At 44.6% G+C, this 23,271-nt stretch overlaps 1 protein-coding gene across 3 annotated transcripts in view; it reads left to right on the forward strand.

Annotated features, from left to right (window-relative positions):
• NFATC2 (nuclear factor of activated T cells 2) overlaps positions 1 to 23,271 on the forward strand; it is a gene marked incomplete at its 3' end in the record, with an annotated part of 89,060 nt that overhangs the window by 23,972 nt on the left and 41,817 nt on the right. For all 3 annotated transcript variants that reach the window (XM_082007362.1, XM_082007363.1, XM_082007364.1), the window contains 3 exons: positions 5,464 to 5,666; positions 7,813 to 7,985; positions 18,479 to 18,619. In XM_082007362.1, coding sequence (XP_081863488.1) covers positions 5,464 to 5,666; positions 7,813 to 7,985; positions 18,479 to 18,619 — 517 coding nt within the window. The remainder of the gene's footprint in view (positions 1 to 5,463; positions 5,667 to 7,812; positions 7,986 to 18,478; positions 18,620 to 23,271) is intronic.

The raw sequence follows: 23,271 nt of genomic DNA on the forward strand, positions 1-23,271 counted from the left end.
AAAAGGCAAAGGCAAAAGAGTCCACTGCTAGTGGAAACCGAGGTGCTGCGGCCGGCGAGCAGTGCTACCACACGTCTGTGCCGTTTGCGGAACGAGGTCGGCAACCGCTGCAGCAAGGCAGAGCGCAGGGGACGGGGACCTCGCGTTTCCCACTGCACTTTGGCTTGGGCTGCTCGTCCCCTGCGGGACCTGGCAAATCACTGCATGTCTCTGCCCTGCCTCCCCCATTTAACAAATTAAAAGTTACCTTACTTATCTCCCAGGAATCATCCTTCCTCTTGCTAATAGTATAAGTCTATATAAAATATAATAATATTTAAACTCAACTAAACGTGTCCAAGATTCAAAGATCTGAATTCCAAAGGTTTCACTAAATGCCCTCCATATATGCGTATGTTGTATCTATAGGTGACCTCTTACAGATTCTTTAGGGAATTCGTCTTTCTTTCTGACTCTTCTGTCAATTTATCGCTCGGTTACCAGGCAGCATAACTAAGCGCTGTTGCAGGCTTCACTTGTGCAAAGAGATTTGCTATTCATGCAGCACAGCAAAGGTGATCCTGTGCTTATAAATCCCCGCAGCCAGCGGCGATGTGAGCTGGGCAGATGCAGGGTTTGGTTTGTCTGAACGCTGGGGTAGGGACTGATTTAGATTTGAATTGCAAACTCTCTCTTGTAAGTGCTTGTGTATTTGGAGCTGGGATCTCAGTTTGTAAGAACACCTGAGTTTTTAAATAACACAGGAAAAAAATATCTTGTTTCTTATGTCTAATGTGTGGTCTTGATGGCTGTGGTTGCTGGTACCCATCACAGGAATTGTGTTCAGGTGGGTAACTGGGCTGCCAATGCACAGCAGCTAAAGGCATATCTGCTCATGTTTTGCATGCAGAATTACACACGTGCCTTCCTGAAAATGGCACTTAAATACCCACTTCTCCCAAATTTGACTGGTATTGATCCATGGGTGGAATGCAGAATGAATGAATTTTATTTATGCAGAGGTGAGCTGATGATTTTAATCATGCCACACATTTCCATTTTGTTTAGAAACCCAATCATAGCAGCAAACCAAACAAGAAAAGTCGTCTTGTTTTCTGAATGATGTTATTTGTTTATCTGCCAAAGTGCTTTGCATTTCCTCAGGTCACAGACCAGCCCATGTCTGGCTATGTTAATATTATAAGAGTTATGCAAAAGCAAAGTTTAAGAGAAATCTTTCAACTGAAAGAAATAGGACCTTAAAATCCCAAAATAGAGTATGGAAAGGTACACATCATGTCTGGCTTCTCTTTCCCCTTGTGGCAAATGTGACTCAAAGGAGTTGGGTTTTTTCCAGCTCGATCTGTATACAGTTTGGGGGAGTTTTATTGTGAATAGGTCACCTTACGATACACAAAAATATTTCCTTCCAGAGTTCTGTGTTCATAAATCTTTCTTGATTCTCACTCTCTTGAAACTGAAACCCAGATGATTTCGTTTTCTTCACGCAAAGACAACTAAGGCAACACCTTGGCGTGGGGCTGGTCCTCTGTTCTCGTCTCTGCTGGAGCTCCCGTGGCAGGGCATTGCGCCCTCCCGCTCCCGTGGCTGCAGGGCGAGCTGCCGTCTTCCTCCCTGCGAGGAGCAGAAGAGTAGGACTGAAAAATTGAGACTTTCGAGCAGCTTGGTTGTTGCTAAGGGAGGAAAAAATGAATTTCAAAGTTATTATTTAAAAAATGTTTTAAGTCTTCACTTCTCTGTAGGGTTCTTTAAGGGTCACTTTTATTCCGTCTTTGCTCCGCCAAAGAAAAGATCAGCGTTACAGTTAAATACTAAAGCAGCTGCCTAGCATAGTGGAGGTGAGCGTTTATTGAGAGTAACAGTCTCTCGTAGCTCAATTTTGAGGAGAGACATATATCTGAAACATGGCTTTAATGTGGTCTTTCATTCTAGCTCACAATGGATTTTTCTATATAAAAATGCAGCACAAAATATTAACTCATTTCTGTTCCTGCAAGGTAGTGTTAGCATCAGTGTTCCCCTTACAGATAAGCAGAGAGGTTATATGACATGGCTGAAGCTATATAGTAAATTCATGGCAGAGCTGGGTGTAAAACTCTATCAAAGTTCCTGGAGCATTTCTGTGGGCTGTCCACCTTCATTTTTTGTTCCTGATGTGTTCTTAGCAAGTGAAAGGTAGATGGAAATGCTTATGGTAAGTGATAACCTGTATTATCCTTTAAAATGTAATCAACTCAGGATAAGGGGACAGCCTTTTAAATGGGGATACTTGACTCTTTTACATATATTTTTCTCTTTGTATTTGCATTTTGTAATGCTATTTTGATTTTACAGTGATGTCATCCCAAAGCATTGCCATGATGCCATAAATTACCAAATAATTATGTTACTTTCTTCCACTGATCAAACAATGATTTAAAATCTGGTCCTGTGGAGGACCAGAGGCCTTTTACTGTGTGTTTTATATCCCGTCGTCCAGCAGATGATACAAACATTGCCATATGAACAGGCAATCAATTCCTCTCTTCTTCAAGTATATATATGTTTATATAGACACACATCCACAGACACACGTATTATTAGAAGACCATGAATAGTTTTGTCTTGGGAACTCATTCTACACATGAGCAAATACCACTTAAAATTACTTTTAAAGGTGGCCAGTATTAAAAACTGTGTACGTAGCCAGTTTTGTTACAGCTGCTACTGACTGTGCTCACTGGGGGCAAATTTTCTTTTGTAATTTATTAACTGTTTTCCTCTGCTCCTGACTCCCACCTATAACTCTGGGATTTTGTTCTGCCAGGACAGAGGGTAGAGTAAAAGCTGCTTTGCTGTCACTGTAATAACAGTTCCAGTCCAAAGGATCCTCTCGTCATCTTAGCTGGATCCACAAAGAATTACTCTGTCAGGCGTGACAGTAAACATGCTCAGTACTTAAAAACTACTCTTCTCCCTCTCCCCTTGTAAAGACAACATGCCTTTTGGTCATACAATGGCTTTTCATTGAAGGCCAGGAAATCTTGGATTTTGAAAGTACCATACTTAGGGTGAGTTTCGGCACGGCACTCGGAGGACCTGGGCTTAATGGGCCTCCACGGATAAACAGGGGGTGATTCCTACATTCATGCCTGTGCCCAGTAGATCTATCATTTTGACCTCTGTTGCCTTTAATCTTGTATACACTCTATACATTTCTAAATCTCCCCCGGGCTGCCATCATATTCATCACATTCTTGGCAATGCTGCTTCTCCAGTACCAACCCTAGTGCTTGGAGTCCCGCTCCACTCCTCCTCCACCTTGCTCCCAGAGCCAGCTGGCATGTTTGCGCAAAGCCTCGTACCCGATTTTCCTTCCTCACAATCTCCCGAAGTGCTTGTGCGAGTGAGCTATCGTAGGTGTCTGAGCTGCAGCTGGGCGGGATTCTGTAATTCTTTCTTGCACAACCCCAGCTTAAGGCCTGTTGACTTCAATGGAGCTATTCATGTAAGTGGAGACTGCAGATTCGGGCCCTTGGGTTCTAAGGTCTCTGGGGCATAGACCCTGTCTTTGTATGCCTTGCAAATATGTGCTAGATGAGTAACGATAGCTCAGAAGAGTGAGTGTCGCTTTACATTTGCCATACTGAAGGAAGGTTGCCAGGATTGCATTGATACTGCATGTGGTCCCCTTCCAGGGGGGAATTAATCCTTCTATGCAAAGATACCTCCTGCTGACTGATGAAAAGAAAAAAGAAAAAAAAAACCAGTTTGACCATGAATACCATTAGCTTAATCTTCCTTTTCTCTGATCTTCCAGTACTGTTTGCTTTGTATGGATTCATCAAGGTTTTGTATGTGGACAGAATAATTGAAAACAAATTTAGCATGTCTCAGACCATAAAGTTCCCTTTCAGCTAGATCACTGGCTATGCGGTAGATAAATGTCTGGTTTTCATTTTTGGTTATGAGAGAAATTTAGAATGGTTTGATTTGTAATTTTGAATGTTAATAAAGAAGGAGAAATTTCCTTGTCTCCTGGCCTATGGAGGCATTCTGGCTTTCTTGCTCCTCTTGCAGCAAATGCTGTTTATAAAAATGTTATTTAGTGCAGAAAAGTCTGTTTATGTCCTTGAACTCTAGAGGCCGCAGTGTCTAAGGTCAATTAAGACCTCCGTGTGCCAGGTACTATACAGTCCCAGACCAAAAATGCCAGCTCTACCTGTATAGATAGTATTTTAATGCAATGCAAGAGGAATGGCTGAAGGTGAACCAACAACTGGGGGAAGGATGTGTGAACCAACACCAGTCCACATAAGTGGCTTCAGGAGAACAAGAACATATTTCCTTTTAAGACTGTTCAAGAATTCAGCAGACAGGGATATTTATAGGGTGGAGATGTAGATATTAAAAGGGAAACATCCTCCCTGAGGGAAGAGGCTGATGGGCAGAAAATGCAATGCTGTCAGTGTTTAAGAAGTTGATACTGGTATTTGGGACTGGATTTGGGAAGTCTGGGAATAGATAACTGGGTAGAAGAAGAGATAAGAAGATAGATAACTGGGTAGAAGAGAGAGGTTGGAAGGACAGTGCTTCCAGCTGGGTTTGAAATGGATGTGAGCTGAGGCAAGACTGCATGTTCCAAGGCCAGAGAAAGGGATCATTAAATGTTTATACATCATTTAAAATCTCAGTTCTCAAAATAGCAGACACATTCGCTAGATACTTCCTGTTTAGGGGGAAAAAAATCCTTATTTTTTAACAGCAGTTGAAGTAGGAATCACAAGCTGAGCTGAGGCAAAGTCATTTTACTGAATGTTAGGCTGGAGAGAAATTAGGGTTTGCAAGTTGGACATCACATAGGGACTAATTTAAAGCCCCCTGTGTCAATGGACATCTTCCATTAGCTTTGATAAGGTCTGGAGAAGGTGCATATGGGAGTACCACATATATACCACATATACAAATGCAAGCAAGAGACTTTCTTCTGTCCTTACTGTGTTTCCTGCTGAGAGGAAGCAGGAAGTGCTGCCCAAGGTGTGGGGAGTCAGCTCCGCATTGCAGTTTTATCCACCCCACAGAAAAAAATCTTTTGAACCTCACTTAGGAATCAGTCACTGCAAATTAAACAAGTGTACTCAAAAATGTACCTTTTGAGGGGTTTTATCAGTCTGGTTTGGAGACAACCAACAAATTTCTGGCAAATGGAGAGCTTGTCTGGAATTTTTTCTTCTTGGTGTATTTAGTATTATAACCATTAATTACATGTTTTCCATTAGCTCTCTTCCCTACGTATCACAGACTCCAGCAAATACTCTTAAGAGGATGTCTGTTCCTGAGAGTAGAAAAGAGTCTGTACTACACATATCTTTATGTCTATAAATATCTCCATATCTGTATATATGTCTGTAGATCTATTTGGTTTCCTGACATGAAGGCGTTGCAAGCCTTGTGTGTGATAATAGATTTTTAATGTCTTGCCAGCTTCACGGTTACATGGAGAACAAACCCTTGGGTCTTCAGATCTTCATTGGGACAGCAGATGAACGGATACTTAAACCTCATGCTTTCTATCAAGTCCATCGCATTACGGGAAAAACTGTCACCACCACCAGCTATGAAAAAATCATTGGCAACACCAAAGTTTTAGAGATCCCATTGGAACCCAAAAACAACATGAAAGCAACGTAAGCATATTTCTTTTTATTAGCAAAGTTGACGAGGATTATATTGGCATGTGAAGTTCTTTCTCCTGGGGAAAGGAGTCACTTAAATGAATAACGATGTCTGCTCTGGAGGGACTCCCCTTTCCGAAGCATCACGATGATATATGAGTGTAAGACCCTTTTTGCAAAAGCATGAGCAGCAGTTACAAGCACCTGGGTTAAACCTGCTTAAAGAGTTACCATCCATCAGCTGACTGGGCAGGCTCTTTACCCCAATTGCCACGGTGACTATATTGTAATCATCTGTCATCTTCAAAGTCAGAACGGTTTTGTCAGGCACTAAGGAAAATGAGACTTGATTCTCAAGTCCTTATGCTGCAGTGATGCAATGAGAAGCAAGGAGCAGTAGACAGCGGAGGAAAGGTGTACGGTTCATTTTACAACATTTAGTGGAACAGAAAACATCTCTCCTGAACTCAGCCAAGTGCTCTGGCCATGAAATTGCACTCTCTTGTTGTAATAGGTTAACTGAAAAGCAAGTACAGGCACATCTTTTCTGTATTATTCCTTCCAGTTTTATGGAGGCAGAGGGATGAAGTGGGCACCAGTCTGAAACTTCAGGCTTGAATGTGTGCCAGGCAGCATGAGAGTGATTGCTCTGCAGAGGGAAGAGCTGTATCTCCAATCTTCAGAGGATACTGACAAAGTTGGCAGAGCAGCTATGTTTTTAAGCCCCCCTACTTCATCGCAAAATCCACATTCTTTCTTCATATATCTTTTTTCAGAAAATATACCTCATTCCTCCCTTTCCTTCAAGCCTCTCCTTCCCTCTGCACCCAAGGAGATAAATAAACATCCACATCTCAAACTTAAGCAGCCAAGTGCTGAATGGAACATGACTGTCTGTTCAAAACGAGTAACCCTGGAGTAATAAACCCCTGCACACGTGCAATAGTAAGGAACAGTGTGGGTGTAGGAAACAGCTTGGGGTTTATGCCTCCCAAAATGTGATTTTAATTCATAACAAAAGAAGAAAGATTATATGTCTTTAAAACTGATATGAAAATGGGTTGGCAGTAGCTGTCTAACAACAGTGCACCCTCTGAGGACTATTGCTGAGGTGAAGATCTCAGATTCTGTAAATATTAATTGGCACATTCTTTTAATGTAGACAGGGATGTTTGCTAGGTTACACTGGACTCTTAAGAAGTTAACCTCCACTTACACCAATATTAAGTTGCAGCAGTGGTTTAAGCAATCCTAATCCTTTCATTGCTGCTCATCCTGCTCCCTACATCCTCTCTTTGTGCAGGGACACAGTGAATGGGAACAGAGAACCATTTTCTGCACTGCTAGGCTATTGCCTTGGCTGGGAGCAACATCCCAGGGCTTGGGAGGATGACAAGGTGACTTTTGGCCAGGGCTGGAGAGCCCAGTTTTCGCAGAAGGACCCTACCTTGTCCAGAAGAAGGGGAGAGCAGTTTGCTTCCTGCTTTGGAGTTGAATTCAATGCGTGCCCGTACAAACTGTGGGGAAAACGTGCCTGGGTGGTGCATGCAATTAGCTGGTTCAACTGCTGTGATTCCCCGTGGAGCTGAACTAATTTGCCCGCACGCAGGCAATAGCTGCTGCGCAGTCTCTGGGCACTGAGCTGTTTGGAAAGCTGGTGGCGGAGGCTTTAATGCTCTCCAGCTTGCGGAGGGCTCCGGCACAGCCTCGGCTTATTGCCTGCCCCAGGGTGCACTTCTCGTTCTGGTTCACTCTCCCTGCCCCGGGGGGCCGGCCGGGGTGCTGCCACGTGCACTCTTGTGCTTAGCACAGGAGGGAAATAAGATTGAGGGTTATAACGTTTGGAGAGCGGCTTCGGCTGTCCCCAGAACAAAGGCCACCCCCAGCCCTTGGCTGGGACGTGCCTGGGGCACGCTGAGCCACCGGGTCCAGGCTCTTCGGGGAGGGGCCCAGCAGCATCCCTCACTCGCTGCTTGTCTGGGATTTCTTCCCCTGTAACTGCTGAAGTGGCAATATCTAGATCCTAAGCAGAACAAGTATTTGGAGCTGCTCTTAACCTGGAGATCAAAGCAAAACAGCTTAATCCTCTTGACTGTCACCTATTTCCAAGCTGTTTGAGAGCAGAAATGTGAAGTCAAATGGCATGTGTGTTTGGCAGCATTGACTGTGCAGGGATTTTGAAGCTGAGGAATGCAGACATCGAGCTGCGCAAGGGAGAGACGGATATTGGCAGGAAGAACACCCGTGTCCGGCTTGTCTTCCGCGTGCACATCCCAGAGTCCAACGGCAGGATCATTTCTCTGCAAGCAGCATCAAACCCCATTGAATGCTGTAAGTATCCGCTGAGATTTGTGCCTTCTCTGTCTCTTGCAATGATTGTCTTGTCCCTCTGCTTCAGGCTGGCACTGAGGGGAAAAAACCCGTTGTGCTCAGATAGGCAAATGCGAGGTGCTCTGCTCGTCCTGCGCTGGCTGGGTCTGTGCCCCCCTTGGAGTGGCCTGCGGCTCTTACCTATATGCACTCCGTTTCCTGAAACAAGCTTCGTCAGCAGGTGGCTCTTCACGGTGCTTAGAGCTTGCGAGGACAGCGACGGACTTTGGGGCTTTTGCAAATTTTATTTATTAGTGTGTTGCTGCTGGATCTTTCTGGCTAGCAGGTCTTTTCTGGGAGCAGGGAGCCAGTGTGTGTGTACATATAGGGGCGTATATACATTCTCCCTGTTTGCGCATGAGCATGCAAGCTGCCTGCCTTCCTGGGAATGGTTTTATTTTGAGTGGAGGCACAACCAGAACTTGTTATCCACAAGGTGGTTGGAGGTTTTGAATTCAAACCTGGGCCAGATCCCAGCACTGTGACCAGTCCTGTCTGCTGACGGAGTGAGTGCAGTCCTCTGATATGAGCTGTGGCAGGAACACAACTGAAAGGGAGAAACAGGTTTGATGTTGAGGCTCGAGTGCGTCCTGGTTATGTTTTTTTCTAGCTGTCGATGCTAAGGGGTGTGCAGCTCAGGAGGCTGCAGCTGAAGCAGGGAAAGCCCGGGTTGCTCTGGTATTCCCCTGAGGGACAGAAGACAACTTGCGGTTTTGACTTCTGGGGGGCAAATCCTGCAAGTGTGTAAGCTGAGAAACTTGCACCTCCCACTCATTTTAACGTCCTGGATCCTGAGAAAGAGAGGCCTCTGATGAGATGCCCGCGTGTCGCAGTCATTTCTGGAAGGACTCCACCCACTTTGCTGGTTCATGTGCATCCTGTGATGCTTTTTGTTGGTAAATGCTGCCTTTTCAGTGGTTTGGGGATTTCACAAATACATAATGAACAGTTTTCCTCTCCCTTTGCTGAATGACTCACCCCTTTAGCAGACTCTGTCTTGCCATAAGTCATGTGAAGAAAGTCATTGAAGAGTTTCTCATGTGTGAGTTTTATTTATTGAGAAACAGGCTTTACTTAAATAACAACTGCTTAGAATAGGAGAGGTGTCAATTTTGTGTGGGAAATCAAGAGAAATTGTGACTAGTGAATTATTGATGGCAGCTTTGAAAAAAACGAGTAGAAATGAATAAACAAGGCAGGGCTAAGGAGAGGGTGATGGATACGTATGATGTCTTGGCAACGGTTGTGAGAAGATACCAACTATCAGAGCATTTTAGGCAGCTGAATGAAGTCTCTGGGCACTGTGATGGGAAGGGACAATAGTGGGAGTAGCCACCACCTTTCTCCATAGGAAATGGTTACGATCTTTTATGGGACCAGATGGCTGAAAGAATAGTGGCCTCCACCCCAAATGTGTCCCTGCTGAGACAAAGGCCCATTTGCTAAAGGAAACGTTCAGCAAACTGCAGCTTCAGTGGATAGGAGAGGAATTGCAGCAAAGGATCACCCGGCTGCTCCTTCAATTTCTTTTCCAAGTGGAAACAGCCCATTCCTGCCTGCAATGGGGAGCTACTCAGGTGAGGAAACTCCATGTGTGACTTGTACATCCACTGCACAGAAAAAACAAGCACGAGCCCAGAGCAGAGGGTGGATGGTCCCCGGGTCATGCAGCGAGCCCCGCAGAGAACACCCCACTTACTTGCTTTTCCTGTAGGAGAATTTGTGTATCTCTTTCAGAAGGAGTTAGTCAGGCATTTGTAAGACCCTTCCACAATTGCACATTGTATTTGTGCCGATCATGAAAGAGCGTTCAAGCAGAAGTCCGGTCATGGTTTACAGAATAAGATCACATGTGCACACCTAATTTGCCTGTGCAATGCCTGCTATTTGCAAGGCTTGTTTAAGATGTCTAGGCATTTATTCTGAGATGTGTTTGCTTTGATGAGTCTTGGGGGCCTAAAAAAGCCAACAGTAGAGATACCAGTATAAGTGGATTATTTTTATGTTTTTTATGATTAAAATGTGAAAATGTTGGCTGCATAGCAGACAGGAGACCTCCTACAAAATAAAAATAAAAGTATTTGTTCCCCAAGAAAAAAAAAGAAAGTTTTGTTTTTGGAATACTGGATATAAGGCCAATTTGGAGAGATATGTTAAGGACTGTGCTTTTCTGAACTCATGGAAGCAGAGTATAAAGTGATGTGGAGTAATAAGCCTCTTCCATTTAGAACGTATGTTGCATATTTAACAACGTGTTTGCTTTTCAGTAGCACTTCCTGGTCTCAGACCAGTTCTGGGAAGACGGTTAAAAACTTTAGTTGGTTCAGCCAGCATTAGTAATGCAGACTAAATTACACTAGAGATGGTAATCTCAGTTTTTCCCAGACAGTCCGCACACGTTGCAGAGCTCACAGTCTCAGGTAAGCTCAGGTACCCTGCCGAGAAGAGGCACGTTGGGGCTCCCTGACATTTTCTCCTTGTGTCCCACCTCCCACCTTAGTGTGCTGCTCCTCTTTTTTTCTTTTGTTTGCTTTTCATTTTCTTTGACATGGCCACCTGGGAACCCTTGTCCTCAGGGACTGTCCCGTAAGATCTCTCCTGTCTGGTAGCTGTTTTTCCCGCCGGGAAAGCCTTAGTAAGTAGCAGCTTTCAGATAACCAGCCATTTCCCTACCAGTGGGGTTCCCCTGAGAGCACTGTTGCTACCAACAGAATATCCGAGTGTTCTCAGCAGAAGCCGATCCTGGCTAAAAAATCCCACTGGTGTCAGCAGATCATTAGCTGCAATGAAGCAAGAACTGTGAAGTATCTGCTTTTCATGGGGCAATTTGATTCCACCTCATCTGTGTCACATTCAGCACTTGACAGGTTTTAGGAGGGGATTTCACAGGTTCAAAGCATCATCCGGAGCAAGTTCCTCCCCAGGCAGCTGTGTGGGAGGACCAAGGAGGTGATATGTTGTTAAATGATCAGTTATGCCTCGAAATGCACCTCATATCCAGACAAGCCTGCACATTCAGCAGCTTGCAGCTTTTTTCTTCTGTTGCCTGTTGATTTGTTCTGAAGCCACTGAGCAGGCAAAGGCATTTGAAAACCCTCTGATAATTGTAGCAACAGGCCATCACTTACTTAGGGATAAAAAGCCACTGTCTTGTAGATGTGGTGCTAGAAAGGTGAGAAAAATCCCTTCTCCTGGTGGTGCTCCATGCTGAGTCTGTGAAATGGCAGCAAGTCCCATAGGTGCTACATGAGGTGTCCCTGGGACCCACAGCCGAGAGGTCCGGGCTGCAGCACGCGCAGAGCCTGGCTCCCTGCCTGCGCCCCTCTGCACACCTCGGAGCTGGTAGTCGTGCTGCGGTTGTGCGTGCCCAAATGTCCATCCCTGCCTGTGCAGGTCTGTGTTTTAGGCATGGGCATAAGCCAGCCCGTGTAGGTGAGCTCTTGCTGGGCCAGGCAGGGCTATCACAGAGCTGTTTTCACAGAATGTGGTGAAATCACAGGCGCGAAGGGTTACTGAGTTAACTTGTCCCTTCAAACACAGCCATAACAGTAAGCCACTCAAGGGCTTTGGTATTGGCAGACCTAATCATCATTTTCAAACCGTTCAGGCAATTTCTGTAGCATTAGTTCTGTTCATTTGCTTTGATTTACCTTTCACTATGAGTTGAAACTCATTTCTTGGAGAGTGATCGACCTCTGGAGTCGTTTCTACTCCTTGGCTGAAACATCCGTGGAGCAGAGAAGGAGCAGTATTGAAGAGAGATCAGAGTAGCACCTGCGAGGCAGCTTGTTTTACTCCATGCTGTTGGCAATCAAAACTGCTTTATGCAAGTATTTGCAAGATGTAAGTGTTCGGAGTACCATTCACGCTGTGTCACAGCTTTTATTCTAATGGATCCTAGTTAAACCATCCCAAAGTGTCTCACAGTTCTTGTTTCATATAATCCATGTTTGCTGATACCAAGCTGTGCTTATGGATCCCTTAAAATGCAAACAATTGCTCTTGGCATGAGAGGAGGAGTCTAAAATCTTGTTCTTATAATAGATATTCCGAGGTGGTAAAAAACACAACAAACAAAACATTACTAAAGAACTGTGTGTCCATCTGAGGAATTTAAATAGTTTCTATTATTGACCGTATTTTGTTCCACTAAATTTGGTCAAATATCTTATTTCCCTTTAATCAATTTCCCTGGAAGTTTCCTTTATTTTTCTCTCCTTCTAGTAGATTTTCCCATCTCAGACAATCTGAGCCTATGATATGTGACACATTAATAACTACAGGGGAAAGAGCTAGTCATGTAAAAGAATGTTGTCTTGGCAAACCAGCGAGTGCTTTTCCTCGGCCGGGAACTGTGCTGGTTGGAATACAATGGCAGGCAAGAAGGAACACTAGTTTATTGAGATGAAAAAGCAGAAACGAGTGGTCTCTGTGCACCAGGGAGATACCCATTGGCAAGTTTAACCATAACCATGATTATTATAAGAGTAGCAAGGTTTCCAGTTGAATTAAAGGAATTTTTTTTTCCCCCTTTCATTTCAATTTTAAGACAAATCAGGCAGCCGACACAAAAACTGGTGCTTTTTCTGAAGTAAAATTTTTCTCTCTCCTAAAGCACAGAATTTAAAAGCTAATTCTGGCAAGATTTGCCACTTTTAATGTGCAACCAAAAGATTTCAGTCTGGAAAGTCTGAGTCAGACAGAAGGAAAATGCCCGCCCTTTTTGCAGACTGCAAGCCTTGCTATGAGGATAAACTCCTGTTTACTTTTTGTCTTTGCAATACCACTGTTGATAAAAGCAAGCACCCCAGTGTCCTACAGAGAGCGTGGATTTCTGAGCATAATTTAAGCTCAGCAGATCTCCTCCACAAGGGATTAAAGGGAAATGCTGTGCATACCCACAGACATGATCGACAGAGAAGTGAACCGAGGCTATGGTTTTCCTGTCATTAATCACACGCTGGTTTGGTGAGCTGGCTGCAGTTCATAGAAAGTATCATACTATCTGACACTGCTGCCATCAGTGCTTGCCACTCCTCCTTCGCAAGGACATGATAAAATAAATTATATGCAGAGAAGGAGGTGGAGAAAAGCCCTCTATTTCTGGTGCTTTTTTCTTGGATGGCTCTGCACAAACTCCTGATTAAGTCTTGCTGGCAACAAATTGGAAACTGTTGTCGTTCATACCAGGTTCTTCTTTTCATAGCATATAGATCACATTTCCAAGGTTTCCCATCTAATCGCGAGGGTTGGAAATTTGCTTTATTTACTTGATTCTCACTTAGCCTCCCACTGGCCCATACTCCTACCAGGAGGTAATTCATCCCATCCCTCCAGTTAGAAGATTGCTGCTCTCTAGGGTGCCTTACTGATGTCTACCTGCCTGCTAGAGATGTCTTCTGCCCTTGGTCCTCCCCTGGCTCACATACTGCAGCTCCCCAGCCTCTACCTCTCCTCACACCAGAGAGCTCAGGGTACTTCAGTGTGTGATGGACAGCATCAAAGTCTCTTGGGACATTAATGCATTGGATAAGCATTGGGCATAGGAGTTCTGCTCCTATCAATCCTACCACAGGCAGGCAGCTTGTGGTAAATAAACACAGTGTGACAGGAGAAATGAAATATTTACTTTGGCTCATTAAGGTTTGCACTGAGGTGGAAGAATTAATCCCACAACAAACTACACCTCTGCCTTCTAGGGTTCAGGATTTTTTTTAGCATCAGACACCCAGCTCTATCTGCTCTTCTCACATCCAACAGTGGCTGGAGCCAAGAGCCTTTGGGGGTTTGGTAAGACATGTCAGTAGTGGTGAGTCACAGCTTGAAGGCTTCCAGCAAGCTGGGGTGAGCTGAGGCTGTCTTGGGCAGGGTAAGGATGGGGGGATGTCCAAAGAGGGACCTGGATGTTTGGCCAGGGGAGACTGTTGCATTGGGGATACAGGTCATGACCCCACCTCTTTTAAGTATCCACATTTTTTGGTTTATTTGGCTTGTGATGGTAATTAGAGGTAATGCTAGCTTTGTCTTCACTGAGCTGCAGGTGACCCTCCTTGTGATCACCCAGGGTAAGGTCTTTCCTGAACTGTGGTCAGCTATGGGGACAACAGGTAAACCTAAGCTCTGGATCCAGAGTTGCAGGTGTCAGGAAGACGGCGTGGAGCAGATTTCACTCTAGCAGTTACTCTTTGGCCTCTGTTTATGCAGGCGTTTGCACAGAGCCCTCCAGCCACTCTGCAGAAGCACTGGGATAGTGTGCTGATAGACGGAGGCTGTAGAGTATCTCCGCTGTGGAAGTGACAGCCAGACCCACACTGCTCTGAGCGGAGTTCACAAGCCCGTTCCTCCCAAGAGGCAGATCACATTTAGTGTTTTTGCTTTGCCTACATTACCCAATCCAGCCCTCACTATTATTGCACATGCAGGGAGAGAGCTTGCCGAGACGGTTCCTCTCCGGAGGCTGTTAAGAGACATTTAGCTTCAGTTAAGACTCCTCATAAAACGAGTCAGCTTTTGTGTAAGTCAAGGCAGTGCTTGGAAGCCCTCCAAGCCGGTGGAAGGAAACACGATGCTCAGGCAGGGCCAGAACTGCTCATCCCGGGAGATGCTGCAGGAGGAGCACTGATGGGGAGGGCTGGGTGGCATGGAGAGGAACGGGCTCTCAGGTGGAGCTGGGATCCCCTAAGGAGCACAATAGGGAATAGATCTGAATTTGTCACTTTGAACCTGCTAGCAGCAATGGGCAACACTCTCCTGGGGGAGATTGGGAGCCACAACAGACTTATCCTGGTAATCAGTTGTCTCAAAGTATCCCTTTTTTTCCTAAGAAACCAAATAGCCTTTCTGCTGAAAAAGGAATGGTTAGGGATGCTGTGGGCAGGTGGGGAAGCAAGAAACGCCTTCGCCCTGCCTTGGCACGCTTCCTTACGGTCAGGCTTGTGCATCCCCTGTGGAGCATTCAGCCTGCCGGCCCAGAGGTTCAGGTCGTGTTAACCTTTCCTCCACCTGCTGGCATAGGGAAGGGCATAAAGGCTCACCTCCCGAGAAGCACCCTGTGCCCCTGGGGCGGGTGCACGTGAGCCTGGGTGGGCTGTGGGCAGCAGCAGGCCTGCTGAGCGGCGCGGGCAGGGCAGGCAGCAGAGGGGCTGCCTCCCCCCCGGGCTGGAGGTGGTGCAGCGCTCCGAGACAGCAGCTCCCTTTCTTGTGTTGCTGCGTGCATTGTATTTCTTGGCACCACGCATCCATGACATCTTGATTTGCAGACAGTCAAATAAAATAGAAAAATAATGTCCCCTGTTAATAGGTTGACACACTGCTTTAGGCCAAGTGTGAGTATTTCTATAGCATTTGCTTTGCTGCCTTATGTCAGTAACTGTTGCTATTGAAAGTAAACACCCCAACTGGTTAAATCAACAGCGTTTTGTTTATTCAAAGCTCATAAACTCCAGTAGCTGTAGGTCACTTTATGAAGTGCCAGCCCCTGGGGGAAGAAAGGGAATAGTGAGAAATTATTGCATGCAGTCCACCCATCACGAACCTTAGAGGAAGGGGATTTATTGGCAATTAATATTTCTTGCAGAGGAAAAAAAAGTAATCCTATTGAGGCAGCTCCACACTGAGCCTGGAGCCTCCTTGCTGGTGGAAATGCGGTATGGGGTGAAACCTTCTTATAGGCCTGGGTAAAAAAAAGATCTTGGAAAATGAAAAGTGTTTTTTTTTTTGAGAAAAGGGTTTGCAAACCACCTAGTGGTTGGAGAAGAGTGCAGGCAAAACGGGGCAGAGGAAACTTGGCACTCCAGGAACTCCAGGAACACTCCTGTGTTCCTCCACCTTTCCTTTTAGCATATCTGCACTGAGAAACTCAGCTGAAACACTTCCAAATGGTATTCTGCTGCACATATAAAGCACACATGGGTTTTGTACACCTATAGGCATGATCAAGTCTGGGTCAGGGCAAAAGCAGTTTTGGAGATGCCTGTAGCTTGCTGTGCTGTAGCCGTGCCAGAACATAGCTCTGCATCAGCCTGGCTGCTGCTGGCCGTGGGGCCGTGGCAGCACGGAGCTGCATCGGGGGCCCACGGAACACCTCTGCCCATCGCAGGCTTCCAGGCAGCGCTGCTGAGGCCACCCCAGCTCGGCTGAGGATAGCAGAAGGATTTTTGGCATTTTCTAAGAACCAGGATGCACATTCCCGATGAACCGGCTGTCCGCCCCAGCTCCCTGGTAGGTCACAGCGTACACAAACACTGTGCTCTATGGAAGTTGGACAGAGGCTTGGTCTTCGGCAGTGATTTCCAACTTGCTGAGATCCAAATGTAATTAAGATGAGTCAGACGGTTATTTCCAGGCTGAAATTTGTCCTTCCTCATCCTGAAAAAGCTTTGAGAACCACTGATCTGTGGCATGTCAGGTACAAAGCTCTTTATTAACACACTGAAGTCTGAAGGAGATATAGGTTAATCTGGAATTTTGATGATTTGGGATGCTTTGGAAGTGAAATTTGAGGATTCAATAGGAATAAACAGTGTCTGAGGCAAAGCTTAAATATATTTTCTCTTGACTATTGTAGACATGGTTTTGATCATTGCTATTTACTCTTAAGTTTTTGAAGTTACAAATCTGTCTTTGTGATGAGTCCAATTATGAACTCATTAAAAATTTGAGTATTTGGGGAAAGGAGTTAATGATACAGCCATGTGAAAGAAATTAGCAGCTTCTGTGAAAATAATCTGAATATATATTCTTAATTGGCAGTATTTTAGCCCAGCTGTTGTTATATATTTGAAGGGAACAATGAGTCATAAGGTTGTTTTAAATAGACTTTAAAAAATGCCTCTCAAACGGCACTAGAAAGTTATAAATATTCAATTATCTATATTTTTAACAAGAGCAAAAACTGTGTGTCATGACTGGCAGAAAGTGTTCAGCTAAGCTTGTCCTTGCTAGAAAAGTTGCTCCCCTCTTCTACAGACACCTGCCTGAAAGGTTTAATGCTTGTGTTTTCCCACCAAATACTCTAGCATTTTCTTCATGTGGTGAGAGAATCTGTATAGCTCTCACCACAGCCAAGAGCTGTTGGGTCTTCGGCTTTCTGAAGGTTGCACAGCAGTAAAAGGGTGCCAGGACCAGGTCACCGAAAGCAGCCTTGCCCGTGTGCAAGTGGAGGGCCGATGCTGAACATATAGGATAATATTTCCTTATTTTTGGCTTAGCAGTGAATGGTGAAGGGAAGACACAAGTGCTCAGGGTCTCTTGGGAGCAAGCTCTTTGTCAGAGAAAGTTAAAATCCAGCCAAGGCAGCTGTTACATAGATGAGCGGCATCCTCTAGAGGCCTTTCCAGTTGGGGTGGATGAATCTGGAGGAGTTTGAGTGGAGGTCATGAACTCGCAGTTCACCAGACCCAAACTGCTGCCCACCTGGTCTGGTCACAGGGAAGCTCATGATATTTTCCAGCTGTCTGCATTGCAGAGAACAATTCTCACATCTTCACTTTCTTCGGCTCCTGCCGCTTGTTAGGAAACAGTTTGAATGGGCTTGTGGGGATGGTGACCAGGATTCTCCAAAGCTTTTTTTTCGCTGTTTTAATGGGATGAGAGGAAAGTAGGTGGAGAGATGGTGCTATCCTGGTTTTCTGGCTGGGGAAAGAGAGACCAATAACTTGCCCAAGTCAGCCTCCAAGTTCGTGGCCAAGAGCAGTAAAGACCTTAGAAATCCTTGATCATGTACATGCCCATCTAGATTCCACCCTATCTTTTCTTTCCTTGCCTTTTATAATCAAATTCAGTTTGCAGCACAGGGCCTTGATCCTCAGACGTTCAGGCCTCTGCAAAACATGCTTACAAAAAGCCCAGGCTGCAGCAGAGTCCCAGTGTGACCCCTCCTGCCCGCCGACACAAACACGGCTTTGTGATTGCCCCTCTTGTTGTGTGCACAGGGCTTGGTGCCTGCACATGGAGACAGTGCTTGTGTTGGCAAATGGACTGTTCCATGCCCAGCATAGTCCCTGTTCTGTAGGAGGCAGTGGGCTTTTGTAGAAGAGATTTATTTTTATTTTCTTTCTGAAGGAATTCAGTGTTATTCAGTGGAATCCTCTCTGCAGGTGGAATTTTTGGGCTCCAGGGCTGTAGTGTGCCGGCACTTGAAAATTTGGCCATTTATTTGGAAACAGACATGGGCAAGTTCCAGCTCATTCATCCAAGCTGTCCTTTCTCAAGGACAAGGAGTAAGGCCAGCACAGCTGAAACACTGCAGCCAGCTCCTGAATGTTTCCAAATAAAATGCCTTGAGTAAGTTTATTTTTCCCTCTCAAACCTAAATTTAGCACCCTGGAGAAGCTGCTTTGGCAGTCAACGGATGGTAACGATGACAAGATCGATCTGTGGATAGTTCTGGGAAGATTTGGAAAGTCCTGGTAAAACAAGAGTTGGTTTCATTCATGTCTGAAATTTGTCCACAGCCCAAAGGTCTGCTCATGAACTTCCGATGGTTGAAAGACAAGATATTGATAGCTGCCTTGTTTATGGAGGACAACAGATGATCCTGACTGGACAAAATTTCACAGCAGAGTCCAAGGTGGTGTTCACAGAGAAAACATCAGGTAAGGCAGTTTTTTTTCTAACTTTCCCTAATGGGATAAGGCAAATCTGTAGTGCTGTTGTGTCTTATGGTCTCATCCTAAGATTTGTGCTCATGAGTGACTCTACTTGAGTGAGTAATCCCATTCAAGTTCATGCAAGTAAAACCAAATTGCTTGACTTAACCATGTGAGTAAAATCAGTCTTGGGAGCAAATGTTTCTGTTATTGGTTCATCAGAATACAGACACTGGGAATCAGCATGCACAGGGTATGTTATCAGAGAAATGGGATGACCATTGCATGTTCCTCTATGCTTGTTCAATCTCATGTTTAGTGAACGCTACTGCAGACATCATAATTGAAATGAACATTTTTTTATTAATGTGAACTACAGGCAAAGATTGTGTTTTCTTCTCTTCAAAAGTCTGTGGGGGAAAATGTGCATAATGGGTATCTTTATATCAAAATAAAATTATCTTTATACAGATACTGAGATACAAGAATATATCACTTCATCTTTCATATTTTTTCAGATATTTTTATATAGGCTCAGCAAAACAAATCAATTCAAAGTGAAAAGCCCCTTGTTACAGCCCAATGCTACTTTTTTTCCAGTAGAGCTGCTTCTTTTAAAACATGTTTTGCCAAAGTTTTCAGGTAATCTTGCTAGCTTTTGAGCAACCATGAAGGGGGAATGGGTGGCAGATTGTTGGTTCTCTCTGTTCTTTTCATCTTGTTTATTTATTTGCTTGACTTGTAAAGAGCCAGTACAAGATAGTCCCAAGCCCTGACTGGTGTTGGATGAATATAAATAAATAATAGGAATAAAGAGTGGTTACTGGGAGTTATTTAGTTGCCTAGCATCACCTTTACTGCCTTTTCTGAGCTCTCTGTATTGTGTTTTCGTAATGGCATACTATAATAAACATCACTTGATTTCTAACTCAAAGAATACCTGACCCCAGAAAAATATGCTTAACATGATCTAATGGATAAGGTGGGCAGCAGAAATACAGGTTTTCTTGTTTACAGGAGGAAACGCAAACAAATGCATTCTGCTGTAGTTAGTTACCTGTTTTTTTCAGAGCTGAATTGTTTCTTTTCTAATATCATATGCATGCAAGCATTTAATCTCACCTCACTAAGCAGTATATGTATTTTATTGGATTTTCTAAGGCTTTTGCAATGGGACATTGTTTCTTTGTAAATGGTCTGGACTTTTTTAACTTACCCTTCATTAGGCTTGATTTTTGTATTCTAAACACGGTGCTCTGCAAGGGTAATAACAGTGTCCAGGGATCAAAAAAGCACTTTGCAAATGTGAAGTGACAGACTCTGCCATCCTTTACTCCCATTGATTTCAGCGAGACAAAGGACTCTGCAGTATGAAAAAGCATCAGCCTGTTTTATGTAAACTTTGTGTTCCCTTTGTGCTGTTAAGAAAATGTGTTGCTCCTAAGTTTTCTGTCAGTAAACTAAGGTAGAGGCAGCTTAAGCAATATATCCAGTGACTTGTAAGGGATTTAAGAAATTGCGTTGCCCAAGTGAACAGCATGAGCATGATTTATGGGGTAATGCCCTTCACAAAAAGTAAGAATCGAGCCAAAAATTAATGTATGCGGGCATCAGCTGGTGACACGGGGGGGAAAAAAAATCATGCTGTGGGTCCCAGTTTCTTCCCACACCACCAGCAAGCCATGCTATTTTACAAGAATGCAAAGCTCTGGGCCTCCAAGCAGGGAAGGTTCAGATAAGCCTGTGCAGTCAGAGCAATTTTCTTGGCACCCTGTATTTCCTTTTAAGCCCGCGTGTTAATTCCTTCCCACTGTGCTGCCACTGTTCCGTCAATGTCAGCGAATCGTGAAGGTGCATGGGAACATGCTTGGCAGCCGGCTGTGGTACCTGTCCCAAGAATGTTTTGCAGTAACTAAAGGAGATGATACACTAAAAGGAGGTAGCTCTTAATGCCATTTCGAGGAAACATCCAAAACGCCCTGCCCCGTTTCCATATAAGAGCAGAGAAGGCTCTGGCTGGAATAGATGTTAGAAAGTAAAAAGAACAACAACATTTTCCACACTAAATCTAAAGCTTTTCTTCACTGCTGGGGAAACTGCATTTTTAAAATTTCTTCTTATTTTACCTCGGGTAGTGGAGAGGCATGACTTATCCCACCGGCAGTGCCCAGTCTGGAGCAGGGATTTGCATGCTGGTGTTCCACATCCTGCCTCCCCCACCGCCCCTCGGCCTCTGCAGGCAGTCTCAGTCTTCTGGACTTCAAATAAGTGATTGGCAGAGGGGGAATTTAGAGGATGGGAGGCCCGCAGTCAAATCTTTGGTCTGAATCAGAAGTCTGTTTAGTTTGCGGTGGGTTATCTGGGGGACTCTGCTCCGTGCTGAAGGCGAGCTAGTTCTCTGTGTATCCATGCACTGTTTTATAATGCAGCAATACCTCTTACGGATATACCCTGAAATGCTTTTAAGTGAAGATTACTTTCTTTCATAGGTATTTTTTAAGGTGAGGAAGGTTAAGAAGCTGAGCTGGATATGCAAATCGTGCAGGGGCTGATCAGATTCTGGCTAACTGCAGTAGCTTGAGAATTAAACATTTGTGCTTCGTTTGTCAGAGGTTAATGAGTGTCCCAGCTTGCCTGAAAATTAGGATCTTATGCACCTGTGACTTTCAGCTTCCGTCATTATACACTGTAGACAATTCTAATTATCACTATCATGGCCATGCTTAGTTGTCGTTGCATTAGGCTGCATGAACACACAACAAAAAGGCCCGTTTCTGCATCCCAGTTTATCAATCAGAAATGTCACTGGGTGGAAGGAGGAGGTGGGTCCTGTGCTCGCCTCCGGGAGCTCGCTCGCTGCAGATCCGATCTGCACAGCACCTTGCAAAGAGCACTGATAAGCTGCTCAGAAGCAAAGCAGGCCACAATAAACATGCCGGTGGGTGGATAGTGCAGCGCTGGTGTGACCCCGTCATTGCTGCGCCGTCTTCCAGAGCGCGACGCTGCCCCGGGGAGCCTGCGAAAGAATCACACCTTTGTGAAGGCAGGAAGATGCACCAGCTCGCAGGGGAAACATGGTTTTCTTTGAGTTTCATTTTAACAGCTCAGAAGCCTTGCCTGTGCTAGCAACTGGTATTTGATTTCCCACTTTTGCCACCAGTTTTAGCTTTACTGGTAATGACAAGGGTGAGAGCAGCAGTAGCTTTTAGCGGGTCATACTCTGTAGAGCTCGTTGACTTGGCTCCTTTGTCCAGTGTTTAAGATGAGAGTAGCAAAACTCCTTTTTTCCCCAAAAATCTTGTGCAGGTATCTTTGTGCAGTGAGAGATTCTCCTGTTAATTGTTTCATAGACTCCAAAATCTGTGTGTGGAGGATGAGAGTTCTGCAATGCAGCATGTGCTGAGAAGGTGGCAGTCAGTGTGCCTTACAAAACTGAGGAAACTGCTGTTGGGGCTCACAATTGTGAATTAGGTTTTATCCCTCAGGCGGACACTCAAAACCTATTTCAATTCCCTCTGGATCTTGGAGGGAATTCTTCGCTCACTACTAGCAACGCAGAGAAACGTAGAACTGTTCATATTTGTGACCGAAATACAACATGCTTCTAAGAACAATATATATAATGAACAGTTTTTACTTCTCTGTTACACAACACTACAGATATGTATATTTTTCCCTAGAAGTAGCTGGAAAATAAAGAATATTCCCCAAATTATGCTGGGATGTCATTATGAAAATAACTGCCTTGTTGTATTACGCAAACTACAAACTATTGCAATGAGCTCGCCAATGAGAAGTCTGTGAAAGTCTCTCATTTTAAGCTTGCGACGGGAAATGGCAGCAGGAAGCGAACCGAAGGGGCTGGAGCTCAGTGCTCTGTGTGCGAGCAAGGGGATGCAGTACTTGCGTTTGAAATGCTGATGCATAAATAGCATTCATTTTCTTAACGATAAGGTTTACCGACATGCAAGCATTATAGTTTTGAGTTCTTTTTAAGGTTATCTCTTCCTGATGAAAGACTGTGATCTGTATCTGCTGTAAGCCAGGGGAATTTATGAATTCGGTAGAGTCAGTCCAGCACACAAAAGCAGAGTTTGGCTGATGGAGTTTTAAGATCTGAACTCAGGGACACATAACTGAGCCCAACTAAATAAAAATAGGTCGGGGGAAGCAACTAGATCTGTACAGACAGAAATTTTTGAAGAGCATGTATTCTTTTAATTTTGATCTGGAAGAGAGAGCTTGAAAAGCAGTCTTATGGCTACCAAGGATTTGGAATATGCTAAAGGTCCAGGGTGTTAGTGTTTGGTTGGGGCACAGATCTTGCAATGCAGTTAAAAAAAGAAAAGGTTTGGAATTTCCCTTTTATTTGTTTTAATTGTCATGTAATAATTTGCATGTCAGATGTTGGTTGCATTGTGTTTACTCCCATTTGTGTACTGGTTACTGCTGCTCTGCTGTGAGTGATAGAGAAGTTTCATGTTTCTCTGGGAGAAAAGTGCAAATGGACTGTGCTTTCCCCTGCCAAACTCTTATGGTGGCCACATGGACATCATGAATCATCGCTAGGACAATGTGGGTGGTGGAGGAACAACCCAAACAGAAAGCGTACGTCTTTGGACTAGATCCACCATAAATCTTTCAATTTGGCCATGCAG

This window comes from Phaethon aethereus, assembly GCF_964289735.1.
Source record: "Phaethon aethereus genome assembly, chromosome: 16".
Lineage (NCBI taxonomy): Eukaryota > Metazoa > Chordata > Aves > Phaethontiformes > Phaethontidae > Phaethon > Phaethon aethereus.